General features: G+C 40.0%; 1 protein-coding gene across 1 annotated transcript; it reads left to right on the plus strand.

The window, feature by feature from the left end:
- Positions 1-1,993: 1,993 nt before the first annotated feature.
- OC90 (otoconin 90) lies at positions 1,994-23,714 on the plus strand. Its single transcript, XM_076332143.1, has 15 exons — positions 1,994-2,036; positions 3,400-3,401; positions 6,164-6,233; positions 6,453-6,512; positions 6,783-6,957; positions 10,833-10,945; positions 12,292-12,420; positions 14,099-14,140; positions 14,967-15,023; positions 16,657-16,707; positions 19,114-19,260; positions 19,625-19,723; positions 21,530-21,704; positions 22,809-22,915; positions 23,404-23,714. Exons 1-15 carry the CDS (start codon positions 1,994-1,996, stop codon positions 23,712-23,714), a joined length of 1,581 nt encoding a protein of 526 aa, XP_076188258.1.
- Positions 23,715-24,542: the final 828 nt, after the last annotated feature.

Genomic DNA, 24,542 nt, shown 5'->3' on the forward strand with positions numbered 1-24,542 from the left:
CGCTGGCATACGCTGCTAGTCACTGGCCTCCAACTAGACTGCACTGCTGACCACCACCCTCTGGGCCCCACCATTCAGCCAGTTTTCAACCCACCTCACTGGGCTCATCCAGCCCATATATCAACAGCTTCTCTATGAGGATCTTATGGGAGACAGTGTCAAGGGCCTTTCTGAAGACAACGTAGTTCACAGGGCCTTGGAGGAGCCAAGCCTTTTGTTCATGTAAGTATTTTTACAATTCCCAATTTGTCAGACTTCTCACTTCTCCATGCTAAAACTCAGCGGAGAGTTTGCCTTTGTTGATGGGCTCTTTGAAGGGTAGCTGTGTCTGACCCTGGCAGAAAGCACAACTTCCCAATGAGGAGAAGCCTTCCCAAAGCTCATTGACTCAACCTTCCCCCGAATTTCACTCAGCTTTGGATCAGAGCCACCGTGGATAGACGAGAGCAGACTTCTCAACCCTGAGGAATGCCAGTGTTTAAAGCTGTATAAATTTTCACTCATCTTTCATCACGGAACGCTACCTCTTGCTAAGCTATTAAAGCCATATTCACATGCCCCAGAGATTTTGTGAGTGATTAATAACAATGAAATGATTGTTATTTAATTAGAGCCAAGAATATTAGGGAAAGTTACTATACGGTGAATGCACCTGCAGAACAGACTTCTCAGTATATATCCTTTACATGGCTGGAGCTATATTACTAAGATGATACACTGTGGGCATAATGACTCTAAGGAATCTCATGGAAGAATTAATTAATAAATGTTGAAGTGGGTTTGATAAAGGAAGTGATCACATGGGTGAGGTATATATCCAAGTGGGTATAAATAACTTAGTACTGGTTTTGTTGAAATTCATTTGTCCTCCATCTAACTGCTTTCGAATAATATCCCTTAAGGTAAGCCTTTCTAGATGTACTCTATAATACAGGGATCAGGAAGAAAACAATGTAGAATAAACTATTTGGGACTGTGGAGTTGTAAACTAAAGTGTAAGTAAGAGATTTGGGATAGTGGGCTATAAATATTTAGAGCTGTTAGATTTATAACCTCACTACAAGATTTTTTAATAGAAATGAATGTAATATTTGACCTTAGGGGAGCAGCTAATCAACAGTAGATACATATTTGAAAACTGATAAATAAAAGCTAATTTATTTGGCTGTAAAAAAATCCATGCCTGACTTCAAAAATCATTCTAAATTTAGGGTAAACTGTGACTGTGTTTCAAAACCAATATAATATCTGTCATTTAATGAGTACTAGTGCAAGGCTTTTAGCTTCAGAAAAATTCTTTACACGCATTTCTGTAAGGACAAGCACACCCTGAACTTGAAGATCTCCAAACACCATAGTGTTTATTATTAGGAAAATATATGATACATTAGATCAGTCTCAACACAGATTACAGTAAATGTTTGACTACAAAGTGGGAGAGATTTTTGTGATGTGAAGCAAACTAATATAATGGATTGCAGGTTAACTAGGTACAATAGAAGTAATTCCAGCACGTCTCTTCATTTACACGTGTTTCACAATATCTGCATTTAAACAGAATGTGAAGAATTGTTTAAACATCCTGTTAGATCAAGTAAGATGTGAAAACTCTTTGCAAAACAAAAGAAACTTCAAGCACACCATTTTATTGCTAAACGGACTTTCCCTGTCTATGACACTTTGGCAGAGCCTGTTGGCTCACCTAAAGCAATACCAAAACAGATATTGTTAGTCAGGTCTATAGAAGACATTGGTAAAATTTGAAGGATACATAAGGCTCATCATTGTTGTGATATGTGCATTTACTCTGATAAGGGTAAAAACTGAATGGCATCAAGCAGAAACATGGCCAGGCTACAAAAGAATGATTTTCTAAGCTGATGTCTTCCCACTCCCAGCTTCAAGAGATAACATTCCGCCTAATATTTTACTTAACTCACCAGGCACACCAGTCTGCTGTGTGACTTTTTCTTGTCTTTGGACTAAACAAAAAATGATTGTGATTCTTCTGGTGTCTATGTCAATGGTGTTGCACAGTGGTAAGTGGCAATGTATTTTTATGATTATTTGACATTTATGCCTAAATATACTTTTAAGTATGTGCATTTGGAAACAATCCTTTAGCAGCATGCCTTCTGTCCCCTCAAATCTAGTCATTCAACACCCAAATGCACTTAAATAAGTTTATCTATGGAGTACTTATAAAACATATTTTTCTCAGCATTTGTAGTGAAGCAAGAAACATTTAGTGGGCTTAAAAATATAACAAAAAAAATGCAACTACCCTTCTGCTAGCATTTGGTCATTATTTAAGTCCTTTAGACTCCAAAAAAGTTACAAGTTACATATAAAAAGATTCTACTCATTAAATACATGTGTATTGTCTAAATTCTCCAAACCATTCAGTGCATCCTGAAATATAACTCATGTTCAGCTAAAGCTCCTTTTTCAAATGTTACTATGAATACTTTTTTTTCTTCATATAACTATTTAGATTTTATTGTCATGGGTGAATGACCTTCCTAGTGACAGGGATGGGCAAATATTTCAAATTTCTGCAGTCCCTGCACTGTGTAGGAATGTCATTAAGAGTAGCAGCGTGCAGGTGAAGAGAAGGACTCTTAGAAGGTCTAACACCATTTCTAGTCACTCCATGGGGTTATTTCTAAAGGGAAAAGAAAGCTCAGCACCTTGGCATAGTGTCGTGGTTTAACCCCAGTTGGCAACTAAGCACCACACAGCCACTCGCTCATCCCCCGCCGCTCCCTGGTGGGATGGGGGAGAGAATCGGAAGAGCAAAAGTAAGAAAACTCGTGGGTTGAAATAAGGACAGTTTAATAATTGAAATAATGCCCCCTGGCCAGCTCCCCCCCAGTTTATATACTGAGCATGATGTCGCATGGTATGGAATATCCCTTTGGCCAGTTTGGGTCAGCTGTCCTGGCTGTGCCCCCTCCCGGCTTCTTGTGCACCTCCTCGCTGGCAGTGCATGGAAAGCTGAAAAGTCCTTGACTGAGTATAAACTCTGCTTAGCAAGAACTAAAACATCAGTGTGTTATCACTGTATTCTCATGCTAAATCCAAAACACAGCACTGTACCTGCTGCTAGGAAGAAAATTAACTCTATCCCAGCCGAAACCAGGACACGTAGACAAAACTCTGCACTGATCTACTATAACTTCACCAGCTGCCTCTCTTCTAAGGGGTTGTGTGCATTATAGGTCAGTAAAGAAACAGGTCTAACACAAAACACATGGGCTAAAATATATTGATCCTTAAGACTCCTACTATACAAATAGAAATCAGTAAGAATATTAGCACTTCCCACTGCAGTAATAGAGAATGCCAAAATACCTACACCGTTTATTCATAAAAAATAAGGGGGTATTTAGTCCCCAGGTGTAAAGGGGAATAGTCCCCTTTATATATTGATAATATCTAGTGCACTTAGAAATATCTGGACACACAAATTTTTCTGACATAACGTTTGAAAGATATTTCCCCCCAAACCTCAGAAGGCTGTGCCACAGTTTTTAGATTTCTTTCACCCAGCTAAGCACAATCTGAGCACAAAGATTTAAAATGTTACCATTTTTAGTTTTGGAGAGGATATATTGATTTATATTTATGTGAGATCTATTCTGCTGATCTCTGCTTTGAGACTGAAGCAAATATCTGTGCATGAACTAGCATCTTTGTGAGGAGTTAATGTGTTTTACCGTGAATAAATCAAATAGGTTGGGTTTGCTGCACCCTGACTTTTCCCAGCACAGTCAAGGTTTCTGCTCCCCGAGGATTATAATGACTGTGTCCATGCCCTATATTATGACATTTTAATTAACTACAATTGCAAAAAACAACTGGAGGCACACTGATTTTTTTGGATGAACTTTTTTCAGATAACACTTCAGAAAAGCATTGTCAGAGTAGCAACATCACAGACACAGCCCAGAAACATTTTTACATGAATCTGAATGCTGAAAGAAACTCTGTGGATAAGGTATACAACTGGAAAGCCCGAGAGGTGAGGTATCATACAAGTCTCCTCAGGACATGTGCCAAGTCATTTAGCAGGTTTTAGAGAAAGGCGAGAGAATTTGATCTCCCCAGGTTCTTCTGAGGTTTAAAGGATCGATTTTTGTAGTGCAATCTTTCAGTGGCTATATAGGGAACAACGTAGGACCAATAGCCCCAAAAGACATGATAGCAAAAGAAGAAAAGAGAATAATTCATTCAGAAAGTATTTTCTCTTTGTCCCTCCCCCCACAATTTAAACAAAATTAAGCAATCTTGTTAGCAAACATTGGTTCATAGATCTGGACTTAGTGACAATTAGACATATCGTTCTTTGATTAGAAGAGCCAAAGGTTTACCAAGCTGCTGACCCTGTGGTAGAGATTTTTCTCCAGGGGAGCTTCAAACATGTATGTGTTAATTGGGTGTGTGCAAATTAAGTTTGCTGAGAAGGACTAAGTGCAAGTGAAGGATGCTGGAGCAATCACAACTTCCAGCAGTTCTGTAACACGGCTTTATCAATTGTCTCCTCTGTCTCATTTCAACTCAATGGGATATTTATGTTTTCCAAAATTTTGCTGAAAGGACTAAATGATCAATGGCTATTCATCACCAGACACTGCGTTCGAGCCGTGGTGTTATGAAGTGTGTCAAACCTGGCTTTAGATGCACTTGGTAGAACATGGCTTGGGGGAAGGATGGTTGTCATTGCAGAGGAAATACAGGCTTTAAGCCAAAATATAAAGGGCAGTTTTTCTTTAGCAAGCATGTGTACAAATAGATAACATTCAATGATATTTATTTTGCAAGGCACACCATTATTTCACTTGAATCTGAATTCCTCATGGCTGTCAAGCTTTCAACAGACTTGTTCCAGTCCTGGGAAAAGACCAGCCTTTATCGGGAGATCTGTTCTGGTTTGTGGAAAGCAGTCCGTTCCCCTCGGACCTGCTGCAATGAAGGACACTTCTGATGGATTGCTGTTCATCTAAAAGCTTTTTGTTGTGACCAAGACTTTCAGGAAAAGAATAACATAAGAGGAAGCACCTCTTTCTACCTCCTTCAATCCCGTATCCATATTCTGCCACTAAACTTGAGAAATGAATTGCTGGAGGCATATGACTGTTACCATGAACAGCCTGTTCACTCCACAAAAGTTGTAGAAATCCTGAGAACGCCCTTATATACGATCTAAAAAAAAAAAGTCCTATTTTTTCCTAATCCTTTGCTAAACATAGAGTTAAGCCTTATCTCTAAAAAACCTACTACTCCACTTTACTCTCTTACACTTATATTTATTGCAGGAAAAAGCAACAGATTAGCAAGATGACTGTCAGCTCTTTCCCAGAATCTTTCATAGAGAAAATGGACAGCTTTCCTAATGCCACTTATTCTGAGACATAAGCTATGCCATGAAATTAACATTACTTTTTTTCTTCAGTTTTTAGATCCTTGAGCCAATAAATACCCTTGACTTATTATCTTTAAAAAAAAAGTTAAATTTAAATAAATCCAGAGTAACATATTGTCTCCTAAAATTGTGCAGAAGATAAGAACAAGTTAAAAAAATGGGAAGGGAGAGAACAAGTATTAGATTTCACCCTAATTCAGGACATGGCAAACAGAAAAAAATAAAAGTGTGGAAAATATACCACAGCATTCATTAACTTAAGAAAGAAATAGTGATAGAAGGGAGGTAATAAGGCAATAGGCAATAAGGAGTCAGAAAAACCAAACTTGACTTCAAACAAGGGAAGGGCACAGGGTAACACAGTAGAAACATTTGGGACAATGAGAGTAGTTGGGCAACTAAAACAACTTTATACAATTCTGCTGATTTATCCCAGTAAGTGCTACTGTTCAGAAGAGCACAGGAATACAAGGGTTAGCACGTTCTCACTAGCAATACCTCAGTTTAACAGCGGACTGATTTTTAAGCTGAAGTCAGTGTGACTTACCAGTATATTTCTGGGCTTTCCTGGGTGTGGGTGGAGCTAAGCAAGTGTTTCATGGCTTTGGTAAATCAGCTTGCTTGTGTAGGAAGGAATTCAAAATGCCTGCAGTGTATGTGTCATAATGAAGTATATGTTGTTGGTTTGTTGTTTTTTTTAATTTTTAATTCTTTTTCTTCTCAAATTTGTTTGCTGAGGTAGGTGGCCAAGAATTGGAGCCACCAGCATTCCTGCCAGAGCTTCTTAACACACCTGAAAGAATCTTGAGTAAGAATGGCTTAAGCTTTACTTTCTACAATATTGCATGGCAATGGGGGATCACTCGTACTCCAGAAGCACTGCAGGGAAGTGTGCTGTTAGCAAACAGCTAGCAACTCTTATCTCAAAATGGTTTAACAACTGAAGCAAAACCAGGGGCAGTCTGGACACAGTTCTTGTCATTTACTTTTTTAAAAAGAAGTGTGGTTTGTTTATTTTTTCATTTAGGCAATGCCACATTCTTCAATGGAGTCTTTCAAAATGTGGAAAGCGTTGCATTATTTTTTGGTAAGTATGTGTTCCAGTTGTACTTGAGCACTGAATAGAAATCCCATGGAGTTTGTTTTTATATATACTGAAAAGGAACAGGGATTTTTGAGGCTGTAGATTTCCCCAAAGACTACTACAATACTAAATACTGCTAAGTGTCAAGCATTGCTCAATGTCCCTGTGTTACTGCCTTGTTTAGGCTCTGCGTTCAAGCAAACATCACCTATGTGTGACCCACACCTGACTCACCTCCATTTACCATGCATTTTATGGCTGTTTTCTTTCCAGACTGCCTGGGTTCCCACTTCACCTGGTTACAGTCCATCTTCACTAACTTCCCTGCCCTGCTCAACTTTGTGAACAAAATGAAGTGTGTTACGGGTTTTTGTCCCAGGGATTTTGAAGACTATGGTTGCTCTTGCCGGTTTGAGATGGAAGGGCTCCCCGTGGATGAAGCTGATGAGTAAGTCTTATCCATGAGATGTCCTGTTCTGCCCTGGCTGGCTGTCAGTGCCCTCATGCTCTGATGACCCAAAGCATAACGCTTGCCTAAACGATTTAAGGGCAGTTGTAAAAAAATAGAAGATTTATTCAGAGGGTAAGTAAGTCCCACACCATCTAGCTCTGTTTAATCTAGTCATCACTCACTTGCAACCTGAATCTGATATGACCTACAAAAGATAACTTCAACTCTGGTTTACCAGCCCTGTCCTGTGTTACTCCTACCTGCTGGTGAGCACTATCTTTTTGCTGGGCCAACACCCTGTACCAGTTGCCTTTATAGCATGGCTTGGAAACAGATGAAGTCGAGGTGGTCATAATCTACAGCATGTGATGATCCACTTGCTTCTTTTTTCTCATAGCTCAGAGTCTCTCTTTATTTCCCCACACTTTGATGTGGAGAAATACTCCCATCCTACAGATAAAAGCAGAGTCCCCCATACCTGCATATAATTCCACCAGTGCACCTCTGGTGGCACAGCTGGTTTAAACTGGTTGCAAAGAGTGGCCACTAGTGCAATAGAAGAAGTAAACACCATACCCATCTCCTTGACATATCTTACCCAGAGGTCTCTCAATTCTGAACAGATCTTTGTGAACAAAACCTCATTCATTTCTTCGTACTGGGGAATTCTGTCTCACACTTAAATCGGTGCCAAAAACTGGAGAGCCTGTTAATAAGGTGGGTGGGAGAGCATTAACCTGAGCAGTTTAGTGGATTTATAATCTTACCAAACTGTTGGTATCGGGAGCTGTGTAATACACCAGCAATATAAGCTCATAGTGGACTATAATGAAAATGTTGGCATCTGAGGGGGATTTAAGCATCAACAGAATCAGGTTACAGCTAAGTACGACTTCAAGTGGCAGTTAGGAGGTTAAGCAGATCTTGCCCTGAATACCTGTATACATGCTGAGGTCGTAAGACACTGGAGCATCCAGGCACAGAGAACAATGTAGCTCGATGGCTTTTCCCAGTACCATGCACCAGGAACAAAACCATCCAAACTCCACTCTGTGCTTTGGAGGGATACTGCCCCAGACCTTGACTGGGCTAGTGAGAAAAAATGTAATCTCAGGCCAGGACAATCAAATAGTTGTTCACTTATGCCAGCAGGAGGTGTGAAAAGAAATTCGAAGAGAATCAAGATCCATCCATGTCTAAATAGAAAAAAGTTTTTTCCAACAATGTAATGTAATGTATTAATTCCCTGAGTGAAGATAGCAATGGCTCAGAAAGAGCTAATGACTATAGCTAGATGGAAATTAATCCATCCACTTTCCAGCATGGGATGGCTGGGAAAATGAAGATCTAACCCTGCTACAGGAAAAAAGCCATGGGACTTCTTAAGAAAGGTTTTCTGAACAATCATGATGACATGCTGAAACGAGAGCTCGAGTCAATTCAGTGGATTGATACCCGAAGAACTGAGCACCTGGGCTTTCGCTTCACTCAGCTTCATTTTAATGCAGAGCAGCATAAATACAGGAACAGCAGAATGATCTATCAGCAGTTTTGTTCTGAGAAACATCCACAGAATCACTTTGTGTTTACAAATTGGTTAGCAGTCCTGCGGTGAGGTTTCCTTAGCAGCATGGCAACCCCACTGCAGTTTGCACTAAATGGAGACTGATTATTGTTTTGCCACTGACACAGATATGCCCTTGGTTCAAGAGGGCCTCCAAACAGGTGGCTGCTACGGGTCTTTCTCAGACACATTTCCCACAGTGTTGCAATTTTTTCTTAGAAACTAGTTTTGCAAACGTCATATTTTGTCACTGCCATTTCTGTTCCATAAAAAAGGACTGAACATCTCACTGTCAGTTTTTAAGGCATCGGAAAATGTTTGTGCCCATAAGCCCAATCTTTTTCCATTTCCCAGAGTAGCTAACTGTCATACCTAAATTAGGAGCCTAGCCTACCTCCATAGTCCATGGGGAAAGAGAAGCATGCCCAAAGGACAATCCATATCTTACAATCCCCTGCTCACAAAGGGAAGGCAAGTAAATTTTCTGATTAACTGTTGCACTGAGTGTTGATGTAATTGTGATGCTCTAAATAAACAAGAACTGCAGGGAGTTTGTATCAGACTAATTATGCAGTTAGAGGAGCTTTCAGGTGCTGACACCTCACTAGACCTCAGGCAGAGACAGGAGTGGGTCTTGAGATATTTCATCAGCTATATGTTTGAAACTCTGCTCCTGATGGAGCTTACAAACTTCGGCCTCACCTCTGAAACAAGGCACAGCAGTGTTTGTGGTGCAGAGGAACCATCAGGGCCTCTCTGCTGAATGCTATTTGCTCTCACCTTTGTTTAATATGTTCCTGCAGTCTCCTAGACCAGGTTACAGCAGGGAGCAAAACCACTAACAGGCAGCAGAGACACTGGAGTGCAAGAAATTGGGCTTTGAAACCATCAGCTCAGATAACGCTATTCATGAGCTCTGATCCTCTGCTGGCAACCTGAGCAAACCTCATCACTGATGTCTTTCACCAAATCAAAAGTCTGATCGCAGTTAGGACTTGGACTGCTTCCTTGGTTGTGAGGACATATTAAATATTGTAATAATTATTTATGAATATAGTAAGTGATTAAATATTAAATGCTTCCTAAATGTAGGAAGTGAGAAAGTGAATGCGTAGCCTAGAAGGGAGCCTGCAAGGGGCAAGTGTTTGCCACCTGCTCTGATCAGTGCAGGAGTGCTTCTTTCCACTGGTGAGTTCAGTGCCCATGCAGGGCTGCGGGTGACGTGTAATAACGCATTCACTGTGTCTTTAACGAAAATCTCACATGAGCTTAATTAAAGTTAACTCCTTACATCATTGTTGCAATTTAATCCTTCCTGGCAGCAGATGCTGGTTTTGAGTGTTAATGTAGTCTTTGCATTTGGCATGGTCAAGACCAATGGCAATGCAATAACAGACCCATGTTCTGAGTCCATTTCTCTGAAATGAGGATATTTCAATCTAAACCTAACAGCAAGCCCCTGTTTAATTTATGTAACAATCTTATATGGGGTAAATGATGACTGAGTGTTTTACTGGTGTTTCGTTTATAGCTGATGTCAGCGCACACAGATGTTGCTATAATATAGAAGTAGATGGCTTGCCTGCTCAAAAACAGCTGAAGAAAAGAGATGATTGATGAAGAGCTTGTTTTAGTTGACTTTTCATTGCTATTCACAGCTAAAGTGGTCATGCAGGCATTTGGGGTTTGCACGACAGCAGGGGTGTAGGAAAACGCAAGGTTTCTAACTGCCTTTGTTGTGTGGTGGTAGGAGGAAGCTGCTTTACTGCAGTGTGAGAAAAATACTCCGTGGCCCCTTCTCATGGCTAAATGGTGCATTTTAATTCTAATTGTTGCATAGAAGAGAAAGTACAGGAAACAGAGGATAAGGCACATATTTATATAGTCTCAATGAGACACAGGGATTCACAAGGCGTTGCAGAGGCATTAACACTTCATGAGTGCCAGGTTCTGTGTAGTTCTCCAAATCTGCAGTGAGAAAGGTTGTGGCAGGGCTGGAGTCAAGACCTCTAGTGCCGAGCTGTAAGAACTCAGATACCGCAGAAGGAGAGGAATGTTAAGTGTAGTCTCCCACAGCAGGCAGACCTGCTCCTACCACTGAGTTTTGCATCCGACTGTACTTATCCCACTAGGCTGACTCAGGGAGAAGCAGGACTCAGCCTTTCCTGTGTATAGGGACCACACTGAGGACCTTTTTTTCTCTTTTGGCATCTTCTGCCTTCTTGTGTAAGAGTGACATGAAAGCATTGTAGTCTGATCTTGAACTGAAAATAAATTGTGTGAACTTTGTGTTATTTCATTTTTTAAGCTGCTGTTTCCAGCACCGCAAATGCTACGAGGAAGCAATGGAGATGGAGTGCACATGGGATCCATCAAAGATTTCTACAGACGTCAGCTGCTCTGCCGAAAACCTGACCTGTGGTAAGATTAACCTATCGCAAGAGCATAATACTGGAGCCTCACCATGACTGAGAAGTTCGTTCTGGTCTATCTACCAAAAGTCAATTAAAATTAAATTAAATTAAGCAGAAACCACTTCCACATGTAGATTTTTAAGGGCTCAAGTGTTCTGCTCAGGGGTGAATGGAAATAGGAATACACAGAGGCATCAAAGCCCAACTAGGCAGGAAAAGTGAAGTCCAATAACTAGAAACTTGCCAGGGCTCCTCTAATAGGCAGCCTCTTGCTGAAGTTTTCCTGACTTTGCAGGACCACTAAGCATTGCTTGAGATATCTCCACACATCAGAAATGCAGCGGATGCTGGGGAAAGACCTGAAAAACAGTTCCCTTCTGAAGCTTCAAGGCCTGATTTTTATATACTTTGAGGGATTAAATTCTTTGTTCACAGGGTCATATACACTTCTCAGATGCAACAGTATCGCCAATGAGGGCAGAGACCATACCGTTAACAATAGGAGCTACTCCATGTAATACTAATACAGATCTGGCAAGTGTGGAGTGGGGCTCTCTAATGCCTAATCAGTTTTCATGTAATTTTTCAGCAAGTATTGACTCTCAGAAAAGACTATATGCTAGAATATGATTTGAGGATACCAGCAAAGAGGAGCAGAATCCCCAAACCAATACCCTTACAGCTTGTTTAAGCAACAATCTGATCCGATTTCCTTTTATTGTTTCAAATTAAAACCATTTTTGCTATTTAGGCCAATCTATAAAGGTTCAAGTGCATTTAAACATGAATAGTGCTTTTTTAGCTCTTTCCATACTTAATAATCAGAAAACATTTTGTTCAAAAGTTCAAAAAAAAAGGAAGGAAAAAAAAAAAATTCCCCATCAAAAATGTGAAACAGCTCCGAAAGGTCAATTTTTTTTTTTTAAACCCTGAAAGGTAGAAGGTTTTGAAGTGGGAAAATAGTATTTCCTGGGAAACTGTTTCATATCCTTTATAAGGAGCAAAACACATCTTACCTGAAAGGCTTGGCTTGTGGACTATGACTTCCTGAGGTTAGGAGGAATATTTTAATGAAGTCTGTGAAATGTTTAACTCAGTATCAGCTGGGTTAAGTTTTCCATGGAAAAACTAGAGGCAGCAAAGCAGTCCTCACTACTCTGCAGAACGAACCGGCACAGACATGGTGTTTTAAAAACAAACTGTGTTGGACTATGAAACTTGTGTTTAACATGAAGAAGCATGGTATAAATAGGTTTGCACTAATGAATATAGACACAAACCTTAGAGGGAGAAAAAAGGACGTGGAAAAGAAATCTCAGTAGTACCTTGTTTGGATTTTTATTTTATTTCCAGAGTCTGGCGATCCCTGTGAACGGTTCCTCTGCAACTGCAACAAAGATGCCATCGAATGCTTTGTGAATGCACATATTAACTCATCCTTGAATGGGCTGGATGTCTCCTTCTGTCCATCTCTGGTTACAGGTAATAATAAGGATCTGATCAACTGCCTCCTCCTGCCAGTTTTTCCACTGGCATCAGATTTGACCCACCAAGAATGAAGCAGTAGCTGGGTGCTTTCCTGCACTAAATCCGGCAGTCTGTCCTATTCTCTGTTTCATGTGTCCTTTCCATTTACTGCTACTCAAGTGAATACCAAAAGAGAAGAAGAAGGTGGACTAATTGTCATCCTGGAGCAAGTCCAGGGGAGGTTACCGAGCTAGTGAGGGGGCTGGGGCACATGATGAAAGAGGAGGAGGCTCAGGGGAGATCTTTTTGTTGTCCTCAATATAGGTATTGAGGTGGGGTGTGTAGAGGAGATGGAGCCAGACTCTTCCTGGAGGTGCACAGGGACAGAACAAGAAGCAAGAGACATAACTGTAACGGGGAAATTCCGGTTAGATATGAAGAAATTTTTTTTCAGGAGGTTCCTGCCAACTCTGTGAGGCTCTTGCCAACCTGAATGAATGGGTGATACTTGGGATGATTAGTGACCCACTGAGGTCACTAGCAGAAATGCCAAACTGAGAATATTGCTAGCTCAAATCTCCCCTTAAATCATGCAAAAACTAGCTGGAAAGGCAGAAACAGACCCACTCTGCTCTGTTACTTGGTTTCCATCTTGGAAGGAAAAATCCTCTCAAAAGATGAAGGGGATATTTATCTCCATTGTCATACACTGATCTGTGCTCTGTAGCTGAAATTACAGCCTTGTAAGACTGAATACCTGCCCTGTGGGAACAGGGCTGGATTAAAAACTTAACTCATATGGATTACAGTCAGAGCATGGCAGGGGGAGGACCTTTGAACTCCCAAGCTGAGACAGACGTGAAAAAGCAATGCTAGTTTTTCTTATCCTTTGGCTCATATTCACACACCCCCGGTGCTAAGGACAGATATACACATCTATACCATGCTCTGGATGTATGCATCCCCTTGTGAATAGGTCAAGGGAGAAGTAAATCATAGAAATACAGAATCATAGAATGGTTTGGGTTGGAAAGGACCTTAAAGATCATCTAGATCCAACCCCCCTGCCATGGGCAGCGACACCTTCCACTAGACCAGGTTGCTCAAAGCCCCATCCAACCTGGCCTTGAACACTTGCCACACGAAAGCTTGCATCAAAGCCAGAAAATTCTTTCGTGTAAGCCAGTAATCCTTCACTGGGATCAGATGGCTCTCATATAAAGTATTGCAGTTCCAACACATTACAAATAAAGGGGAAATTGTTAGGTGCTAACAGGAAAATCATGCTGGTTTTACCACTACTGATAAAGATAGATTCAACTCTAGCTCACTGAATACCTCCACTAATTTTAGGCTCCTGATTATATTTCTTAATGGAAAAAAAAAATCCTTTAAATGAAACATTTTTATTTAGTGTTCACTCATGTTATTATCTTTCTGTGCAGCTGTTCTGTCCAGTTCAGGCTTTGGGGGGAAAAAAAAAAAATCCTATCTGACAAATTTCTAGGAAAAGGATTTTGGTAGATTCTTTATTACAGAGAAAAATGTGAATGAAATGGGGATATATTTGCCTAAACCTTTGCTTTAATAGGAATAAATTCAATGAACTTCTGATTTGTTGTACTATTCAGATTAAACAGGGAGAAACCCCCTTCTCACACTTTAGTCTGTGAGAGAGCTTTCTCCTTTTCAGAAACAACCAGCAAGAGAGAGATGACAACACTTCACACGGAGGGTATGTCCTTATCTCTGTAATTCTTTGACTGGAGTATATTAAATCAAGATAAATTTATACTCAGGAAAATAACATGAATATTTTGGAAGCTATGAATTCCTTTCTGAGAAGCAAAGACAAATTTTAGCAAGATGTCAAAATATGAAAGAAAGAGAAAAAAGCCTAATAAAGTAAAGCACCATTTTTGTGACAAGCTTTTACACAGATGCACAGGAAAATTTCAGCCAAATGAATCCTTTTTCTGAGAAGGAATTCAGAAGAGAACCCCGAATCTCATTTAGAAATAATACAAGAAGAAACACACTAAAAGCAACTGAAAAATATTTTCAGATGGATCCTTTCCTATTTGCATGCACATTTAAGGCCCTGCTTCAACAAGGTTCCTAGCCAAGTGCCTGGATTTAAACATTTAAGTTTTCTGTTTCAATGCTTAATTCTTATCTTCATACCTTCACTATAGGCCACGTATTTAAGTACTTGCTGAAATGGGAATTTAAAGAATGCTGATTGCTAGCCAATTTCTCTTGTTTAGGTTGAAACTCTTTATGACAGAGACTGGGGCATTTTTTTTTATTATACTGTATGTTGCTAAGTAGAATTTAGTATCAGCAGTGAATAAATACTAAGGCAGGATTTTAATACTGTTACCGCAATTATCAATAATTAGGTTTGTGTTTGCTATATTTATATCATATAATAACCCTACAAAAAGCACAATGGTAGTAATATTTAGAAATAAGTTCCATTCTGATGTTATGCCAAGATCCTGCCTAATGAGCATCCTAAGCCATGACTCTCTGGAGTAAGAATGCTTTTATTTTTGCAGAGTTCCTTCGTCATGGGACTGACAAAACACAAGCTGCAACTACATCCATGGAAGAAGGTTTGCAACTCACATTGCGAGAAGCACTGTTTTCAGCTCCCAAAAGCTGAAAGAATAAAATACAAGAATAAGCTGTTTGTTTTCTTTCTGCCCTTCTAAAAGGACTGATACAAAAGTAGATAGAATGTTTTGGTGATCAAATTCAAGACTGAATGAGAAGGTGCAATTTCTCAATTTGTGCATGTGATGTGCTTAACCAGTGTTTACAGTAAGTTTCCCAAGGGCTGAGAATGGGCATTCTACAACAAAACCTGTTTTCATCCAAACAGATCTTTTTTTCCCTGGGAACACAGGTTGCAGCAGGTGAGCTGTTTGGCAGAGACGTGCTGTGTGGGTGCCAACCACTGGACCCACAGCCAATTGCATATTTGTTGTCTTTAAAGAGACATTTAATTACACAAGATCAAGCAGTGGCATGAGGAAAAGTTGAGCACGGTTTGTTGCAAATGAGCCAGCAGTTTGGTGGTTTATTTACTTGCAACGTAGAGATCCAGGTTGAAGTCCCTCTCACTCTGATTACTCTTGGGTGAGTTCCTAAACCATGAGACCAAGTGGTTCTTCTGACAATCTTCATTTTTTTCTGCTACAATCAATAGCTATCTTATTCAGGAATGGATGCTTGCAAAATCTCATTGCTGTGGTATGAGAAAACTATTCCCTTCCTACCTGCATGGTGTGCACTACAACACACGAGGCTATGGAGAGAAGTCATCCAAAGCCCTGGGTGGCTCTGGGAGGGCAGACCAAGTAAGTGAGGGCCAGGTCATACAGTAGTGAAGTACAGAAGGAGACCAGTCTTTGACTGTCCACTGATTTGGCTGACACACTCTTGTAATGTGGCCCCATTGCAAGCAAAGCCACACTGTCACGTACAGAGACCCCGTACCTGCCAAGCACACAAGCAATGTGCACTGGATGGGTGCGACCAAGCCACTGCTCAACTCAGAGAAACTCGGGAGTTATTTTGTGGGAGTGAGGAGAGGTGGAAAGTTGCACTTTTTGAGAACTTAAGAACCTGGTTTCAATCTGTAGTGTGCTCCTCTGTGTTTCTCAAAGCAAGTCCTTGCCCTAAGTGTGAATCTGGAATAATGCAAAACCATATGGAATCTTTTTTTTCTTTTTCTTCTTCTTTTTTTAAGAAACAATGCTTCAGACTTTAACAGGTTTTTTTTATTTTTAAAAATGTGCCACATGCATAGGGGCACCTATCTGAAAAGGCTTTATGCTGAGTGTAAGTGCTGGCTGTTCCTTCATACCTCTCCTGTACTATCAAAGTGGGTTTTTTTACCAGATATTTCTTGTTCTCACCTAACAACAGCTCCAATCTTGGTTCATGTTTTTCTAGCTGCTTCTGGGAGGCTTGGTAATAGCAAACTGAGAACTCCTGAAGGAGTGAGTGCACCTGTATTCGCACATCTGTAGCAATCTTTTACTTCCCGAAAAAAATGATTACTTGTGCTGTGTAAAGAGGCATCATTCATCCTAAGGCTCAAAATATTTCCAAGGGATAAACCTGTACATGAAATGCCTGGGTCTTCCTGCTTTGCTGAAAAAGCTTTTCTCAGCAGCTTGACGTCTCATAACAGTCTGCTGGCAACTTGTTTTCTGAGTTTACATTTTCTGTCTTCAACAGTGATTTCTTTTGAGCCCAGTGAGATGGTCCTGGGGACTTCCAGACCTGGAGGTAAGAGTCTGATTATACTTTTGTTGATGAATCAGTCACTCCTGACTCCAGGTGAAAACAGATTTTGGTTTATGAAGCTCTATGGTGTCACAGGCAAAAATCTGCAGCTCGGGATTTCTGCTGACTTGCACATCCCTGAGCAAGCCACTTCGTTTCTCCTAATTACCCTCTTTATAAAACAAGGCTAATAGTGATGTCTGGTTAAGCTTTATGATGTTTTCAGTAAAAGTCGCTCCAGAAATGCATTGCAGAAATAGAGCAGATAGGTCACTACCACGATGCCTCTGCTTTTTGTATGGCTACCACAAGGGACCACAGAGGTACAGCTCCTGCTCCCTCCGTCCCCTCAATAAAAGGTCTGTGACTCTCCACTTTCCTTTTCCTTTGGCTGACACAGCAATACTTCATCTAAAAGCATCACATTTAAAAATCCATGCATGGTGACGACAGGGCTGCCGGAGAATCAAATTTAGATCAGGGTCAGATAGCAGATACACAAACAATAAAACCAGACTGAGAAGCATTCGCTGTCCGTTGCCTCCAGCCACTCATTTGCACTCCTCATGGAAGTATTTGCAAAAACCTCTTTGTATAAGGTTTTCCGATATAATAGTTTGTCCTTTAAATTACATTCATAGCACCTGCTGCCAGAAAGGTTCATTTTGATTTTGCCTCCTCCTTTATTATACAGAATTTCATGGAATTCTTTCCCAGTCTAAAACCTGCTTCAGCTTTTGCAGTTGTTATTGCTTTGAGCCCAGCCACACCAGTAGCTACAGCTAGAAGTGGCCACCTTGGTAGACTTGGAAGTTTTCAGTGGCCCCTTTTTTGTAGAAAGGATCATTCAGGCAGACTGAAATGCACCAGAAAAATGTCAAGGAACACTGAATATGGAGAGTAGAAAGTAGTCATTTTTTAACTCTGATTACACTGTCTGGACAGTAGCCGTGTCTCCCACCCCAATACAGAAATATGGCATTGCTGTACTAAACACTGATCAAATGCTCTCCTCCGTTAACTTGAATGTATCAGAAAATCTGTGTGTTGTGCTGCAGGTCTGCATGGCTCCCAGAGGATCATTTGTAATATCTATTCTTAGCTAAGTGCAGAATTTCCCAAACTTCAGTTTTATTTGCTACATCTAGCAGGAATCGCTTTCATTTCAACACATCACTGTCAAACAAAGTGGCATAACATGTGCACCTATTAAATTAGCATGTTGCTATTGATCCCTTTCTGCAATCTTTCATGGGCTTCCTTGCGCTCTTAGCGGTACTTTCATTTTTTTAATCTATTCTCTTATCCTATGACAGGTTATTTTCAATACATACTAAAACCAGAACTTCAGAGGGACAAATTTAATGAAATTGAGTTTGATCCAATTAATAAGTTCAGCCAAGGAATTTAAAAGGAAAGGCTTTAAAAATGTGGAAACACATATTCACTAGTATTTTCAAAGTATTTTGTTTGTGAAATGCCGCCTTCTTCATACTGACATATAGAAAAAATGAAACCATTTGATAACAGTGTTTTAATTTACAAATTAGCTTATATAAAAAAGGTTAAAAAAGAAAGGAAAAAAAGTTAAGTAATTCCCAAATTAAACAAAACATTCCTGCTCAACAATAAAGCTTCAGATAATCTAAAAATAAATACTAATTTAATTTTTAGGATAAAGAATCTCCTTAAAATTATGTTTCTATTCATCCTCAACTTATTTTCCCCTTAATATTTGCTTGTGGTTACAATGAAGTAAATCTTTCCGTTGCCCAGCTCTGCATCAGTCAAATAATTTTCTACCTTCCCTAATGTTGTTATCAGTTTTGGTACCCTCATGTGAATGGACACTTTTTTTTTTTAGCAATTTACTCAGAAAATGACATCTCACCTGCACTTTATCTCTCAGTATGGCTGACTAATCAGTAACCCATATGATTTTCAGCAACTGGCACAACTCTTTACCTCAGTATGCAACATATATAATTAAAAAAAAAAAATATCAGTAGTTATACTGGTCCTATTTAACCAGCACCTTGTTTTCTGAAAGGCAAGAAATGTGAAGAAATGACCAGTGTGGGTACTCTTTGCTTTTCCAATCTTCGTTTTAATTTTTTTTTCTCTACGACCATCAGTTCACAGGAGTTCTGCCTGAGGATATTATTCTGAACTGCTATCTAAAATGAAAATCATAGAATCATAGAATCATAGAATAGTTTGGGTTGGAAGGGACCTCTAAAGGTCATCTAGTCCAACCCCCCTGCCGTGGGCAGCGACATCTTCAACTAGATCAGGTTGCTCAGAGCCCCGTCCAACCTGACCTGGAATGTTTCCAGGGATGGGGCAGAAAATCTTGCTGTTTATTGCTCTATGTCTTCTTCCGCTTTCCTCTTTCCGCTTATTCAGAAGAGGATGGATTTATGGAAGCTGTGGTCCCAGTGGAAGAGATAACCACCTCCCCAGCCTCCTTCCCAGGAGATACCAACTCAATGCAAGTCAAAATTGTCCCCACTGAGAAGATTCCTGCAGGCATATCTGCAAGGACAAAGGAAAAAGGCAAGTAAAAACTGAATTACACCTATTCTAACTTACAGCACTCCCATATTCCTGTCCACAGCTGTCTGAGGATTCAGCATTTCTCATAGATATGTAGAATAACACTATTTTCTCCCTAAATCTGCATAGATTACATAGAATACAGTGTGCACAACACTGACTGCACTGGAAAAGGCAGTTCACTGTCAAACACTGATAGGAAAGCTTAACTAACCATTAATGAACAGTCTTCCAACTATGAATTAAACAAATGTTAGAAGACTGCCAATTGATTATGGTTCAGAATATGCACTTTTGGACACATTACTGAAAGAAGAGTTTATTCTACCTTTGCAAGTCTAATCTATGCATATGTCATCTTCAGAGACAAGCCCTGCAAGGGGTAGCCACAGCACAGCTTCCTCTGGAATAGCTCTGGAACTGGTACTGTCTGATAGGGGTCCCAATGAACCTGCAGGAAAAGGTAAATGAAGAGTTTTTTCCCAGTTGTAGCTAATGAAATATTCAGCTACCTCTCTATTAAAAGGTAGGTGTATATCGCATATAAAGATTATAGTTATTCTAAACCAGTTAGACAAGCATATATGTATTGGTATTTATAAGAACAGGAGATGCAGTCATCTGCAAAATCTTCCAACAGTTTAACCTCTTCCACCAATGTGCTATCATTAACACTTACAAAAACTATTTATGATTAGGTTTTAAGTACATTTTTCATACAGTACAAGATCTAAAATGAGCTCAGTGAATGTTTCCCCTTGCATTTGTTTTTAGGCAGTAATTTAATCACATCTTTGAGTTACTTTATTTTACAAGCAGCAGATGCAATAGAAGGAACTTCCCCTGCTCCTCCCTCTGACCTCTTGCCAAAGTCTTGCCAGAGTCGGCCTTTTTCTCACCATTTCTGATTCTGTTCCAACTCCTGCCCAGAGTTCACTTTGATCCCAAGACATTTCAGACCTGTCACTGCTGTAAATCCACACTCACGGACTGTCCCATCCATCTTGTAAGGCTTCCCAATGGAGAGAAGCAGTCCCAGAGCTGGAACAAAGCAGAAATGAAGAATCAACCCAGCCTTCTGTCAAACTGGAAAATTTGATCGTAAAATATCAGCTTTTAGAGAGTGTACGTGAGTGCATGAACCTGGGGTTTGTCCTTGGTGAATTAATATGAGTGAGCAAAGACCCAAGCAGGCACATGGGCAGAATTTTTTACTGGGGGAAGTAATCCAGGGTTGTCCCTGGAAGAAGCAGGGAGAGTCAGTCTAGAGCTGCAGAAGGGAAGGTGGGAGCAAGGAGGATGCATAGGGAACAGAAGCCCGCCCTCTCTCTCCCCCAGCCCAACCATCAGCTCCTTCAAGTCCTTTCCCTGGTAAGGTCCCTAAAAAGGCCCCCTTGACATCGTTTTTCCTGACATGGAACACACTCTGCTCTCAAATCTTAGGGATAATTCCCACAATATCAGTTCTTCCTGAGTGGGTGAAGCCACAGAGGCATTAAGATTGGGACATGGACATGCCCAGACCTTGGCAGCACAGTAACCATTACAACAGATCGCTCATATGCATCATAGCTCTAAATGAATTACAGTTAAAAAGCATGAATGTGATAATCCAAGGTGGTCTTCCCTGGTTTGTAATATCAGGAAACAATTTTCTTTGAAGTGAAAATCCAGAATCTTTCCTTTGGGAAAGCAACCCTATTACTGATTGCTCTGTGATGGTAGCCAAGCTTTATCAGGACAATTTTTGTAAGCATACCATGAAGGAATCATGTACATCTTAGTCCTAGTAGACCTTTAATGCTAGGTGGAAGGTACTTCAAATGAAAAGAAAAAGTTATTGTTTCTTGCAGCACAGCATAGTCATTGCCCAGCTATCACTGTGCAAGCACAAGAGGTTAAGACTCTATTTTCTGAATTAGCCAAGACAGAAGCTACTGAATACTCAGATAGGTTTGAATATTCTAGAAGAAAAATTTAACTATGAAGAATTACAAAGGATTCCAACGTACTCTCATTGTAATCCAATTTGATTTGTAATTTACCTCTTCATAGGGATCTCTCTTCCCCTTAACTATTTCCCCCCCACTTCTGCTGTTTGCTCAGTAGTATTCGAAGAGCCATAGTTCATGGACTGAAGCAATGATTTAGAAACAGTAACATGTTGTCTTTATAAGTTTCTGATAGCTCTGAAAATACTTCTGTCAACACAAGAGAGCCCCCAACCAGTGAAAACATGATGTGTCAAATAATATTTTTTGCTTTATAGTATGTGAGCGATTAACCTTTCTGCAAGAGAGAGGAAATGGAAGAGTGAAAAGGGAGCTGCCCCAGCTAGGAGAAATGCTGTTCTGTTTAACTGAGCGATGCCCAGAGGAGTTTGAGTCTTACGGTTGCTACTGTGGCCAAGAAGGAAGAGGTTATCCTACTGATGCACTGGACAGGTGTGGGCTCTTCTGTAATCTGCCATTAACTGTGGGTATTACTGGGGGGCCTATGGACCAACAAAGATCAGTATGCCTTTTGTTGGGCCTTGTATAGCTACGTATCAGTAGTCAGGCCACATTTTGGAAAAAAAAAAAATCCACTTAAATACATAAAATATTAAATACTCAAATGTCACTAAGACACATTCTGTTATCGCATCAATGTTTTAGAGAGGACTTACTAACTCAAAATAAGAAATGAGAACGATGGGAGGTAAGTAGAGCAGAAGGAAGTGTATATCAAAAGAGATGAGGATAAGGGTTGCCGTGAAACTTGGCTAAGAGGTGGTTTGGAAAGTGATTTATGAAGAAAAGAGTTAACATACATCTGTGCCTCTCTGTCCTTCAGAAGAGAGTACAGCTCGAGTGAAGTACTGCCTAAGCTGTAGCCAAGAGACCTGCCGCGGCCGACTGTGTGCTGTCACGGCACGGCTGACAAAGAGGAGGAATTCTGGAGTAATGCAGAGAATTCAACCAAAGTAAAGAAATCTGCTTTAAGAGTGTTGCATTTACAACTAAAAATCTCTCCCTGTGTGGAAGTTCATAAGAGTTGGGGCCACATCAGGTCTGAGTACAGTACTTAGTATACAGCACACACAATGTTCCTACACTTGCACACAAATAAGACTGCCTACGCATGATCAAGTAGACTAGATGAAGGCTAGTCAAGGCTCTGGCTACCATCATGCAGTTTTCAGATTTTTCAGCCAACAATATTCGAACACTTGAAGACACTTCTCACAGAGGATTAGGTTACAGTTACAATTGTAATGACATGTCTTAAAATTATAACAAAAAAACCTAAAAAACTACAGCACTGTTAAACATACGATACCAAAGGAATTAGGAAGGAGGTAGTGAAAGTAGGAACAGGTATAGGAGGAGAGTAGGAACAGTTTGGGGTGTTTTTCTTCTTCTTTATGGAAAAGATTTTTCTGTGATATGAAAACTAAAATTTCTCAGTTTTAATGGGCATCGAAAATAAAGAGATAAAATAATTGCAAGCACTCTGTGATGCAGGAAGAATAAGTATTTTTCATTTACACCTACTGTTTATTTTAGGTGCTGCTTCTCTCATCACTGTTGTATGGAACAAGTTAAGAAATTTGGCTGTCATGCAGAAAGAAGTTCAAGATCTGAAGTTGTATGTTTTGATCATAAGCCAAAATGTAAGTTTAGGTTAGAGGAAATTTCTCATGTCCTGATGACAGCATATCAAAGCATCACAGACTGAATGCCACCGTGCCTGTGAACTGCTACAGCTGAGTATGAGACAGAAAAATTTGGCTTACAAAATGTTAGCAATGCTTACTATAAAACCAAGCTTTTTTCCTAGTTGAGATAAAGGTTATGACACCACTGTGTATGATGTGACCAGGTCAGTCTGACAAAATTACATTCAGATATTTTATGACTGGAGGCAGAAGTCAGTTGGTGGTGTCTTTACGTTCACAAATTCAACTAAAGCCAGTTGGACCTTCAGCTGCCCAGCACCTTGGTGTCACTCTTATATTTAGATGATTAAAGGTGAATTTGGAGACTAAAATTCAAGGCAGATTTGAAAATTTTATTTTCAAAAGCTTATCTATCCATGGCAAATTACATATTGACTAATTGTAAATGCTTTCAAATATTAATCCTGAAACTTCTTTTTAAGGTATTGGTTGGAGCATGTGTGAGAAACTACTATGTGCTTGCGATAAGACAGCAGCCGAGTGCATGGCTTCTGCCTTCTTCAATGAAAGCCTTAAGTTTCCACACAGGCAAGAGTGCCAAGAGGAGAAAGTCTCATGTCAAAGTGACCCTTATGAAAGGCCTTCAATCGGCAAAGAAATAGGTGCTGGGATTTCCAGCTCCGAGGAGAGCAGTGAGGAGGAAGGTCCACTGTGGAGCATAGTAAGAAGAGGAAAGAGAGAGACACACCGCCCTGTTGCAAACTCCAGAACGGTGCAACATGAAGGCAGATAACCAACCACCACCATGTGCTTGGGAAACGGCACGGAGACTTTCACAGTCAAGCATTGCGTACCTTACTCTTTCTTATCACTCTACAGTCTGCCTTACACTTTCCAGCACACAAATGACATAATCATAGACTAGGTATTAAATGTTAGGATGTATAACTCCTTACTGTAGTGAAGTCGGCACTATGGACCATCTATTTAGGTCAGATATTACCTTAAATAATTATTTGACAGTATTCTGTATAATTTAATTTGATTTCTATGTAAAAACTGTTCTGATCAAAGACTGATTTTTGTTAACTGTGTAGTTGGTTCAGACTGGATCTTGCTGATGGTGGCTAAGTACTTCAGGTTTTTAATTAAACCAATCTGCAACTACTCCAACTCCTTTTGCAGACATTCTTCCTTTACTGAGTTTAGCAGGAAACACCCAAAAGAAAAGCTAAGGTAATTGCATGAAAATGAGTTCCTTCTTCCCTTCCTATCTAATTGCAATTTTCAACCCGCAGAGTTTCTGCTGGTCAATCAGATCATGACAGTAACAGACACATTCCTTGCCCCAAAGCTGTGTACTATGTACCGTTACCTCCAGTTTTAAGAGATTTCAGCATGTTAAAGGGAAGAAATTTAAAGGTTTTCCTTCCTGGGATCAACTAAAACTAATGTATTCTGCAGTATGTAATGTAAAGCTGGAATAATGCTTTTTGCTTTTTACTGAACCCAAGTTTGTTTGCTTTTTTTTTTCCAAATTCACCACTCATAAGATTAGTTATCAGTCAACAGCAGTATAAAAGGATATGTACATCCTTTTACTTGATAAGGTGCTAATTTA

This window comes from Aptenodytes patagonicus, chromosome 2 (genome assembly GCF_965638725.1).
Source record: "Aptenodytes patagonicus chromosome 2, bAptPat1.pri.cur, whole genome shotgun sequence".
In the NCBI taxonomy this organism is placed as follows: Eukaryota; Metazoa; Chordata; class Aves; order Sphenisciformes; family Spheniscidae; genus Aptenodytes; species Aptenodytes patagonicus.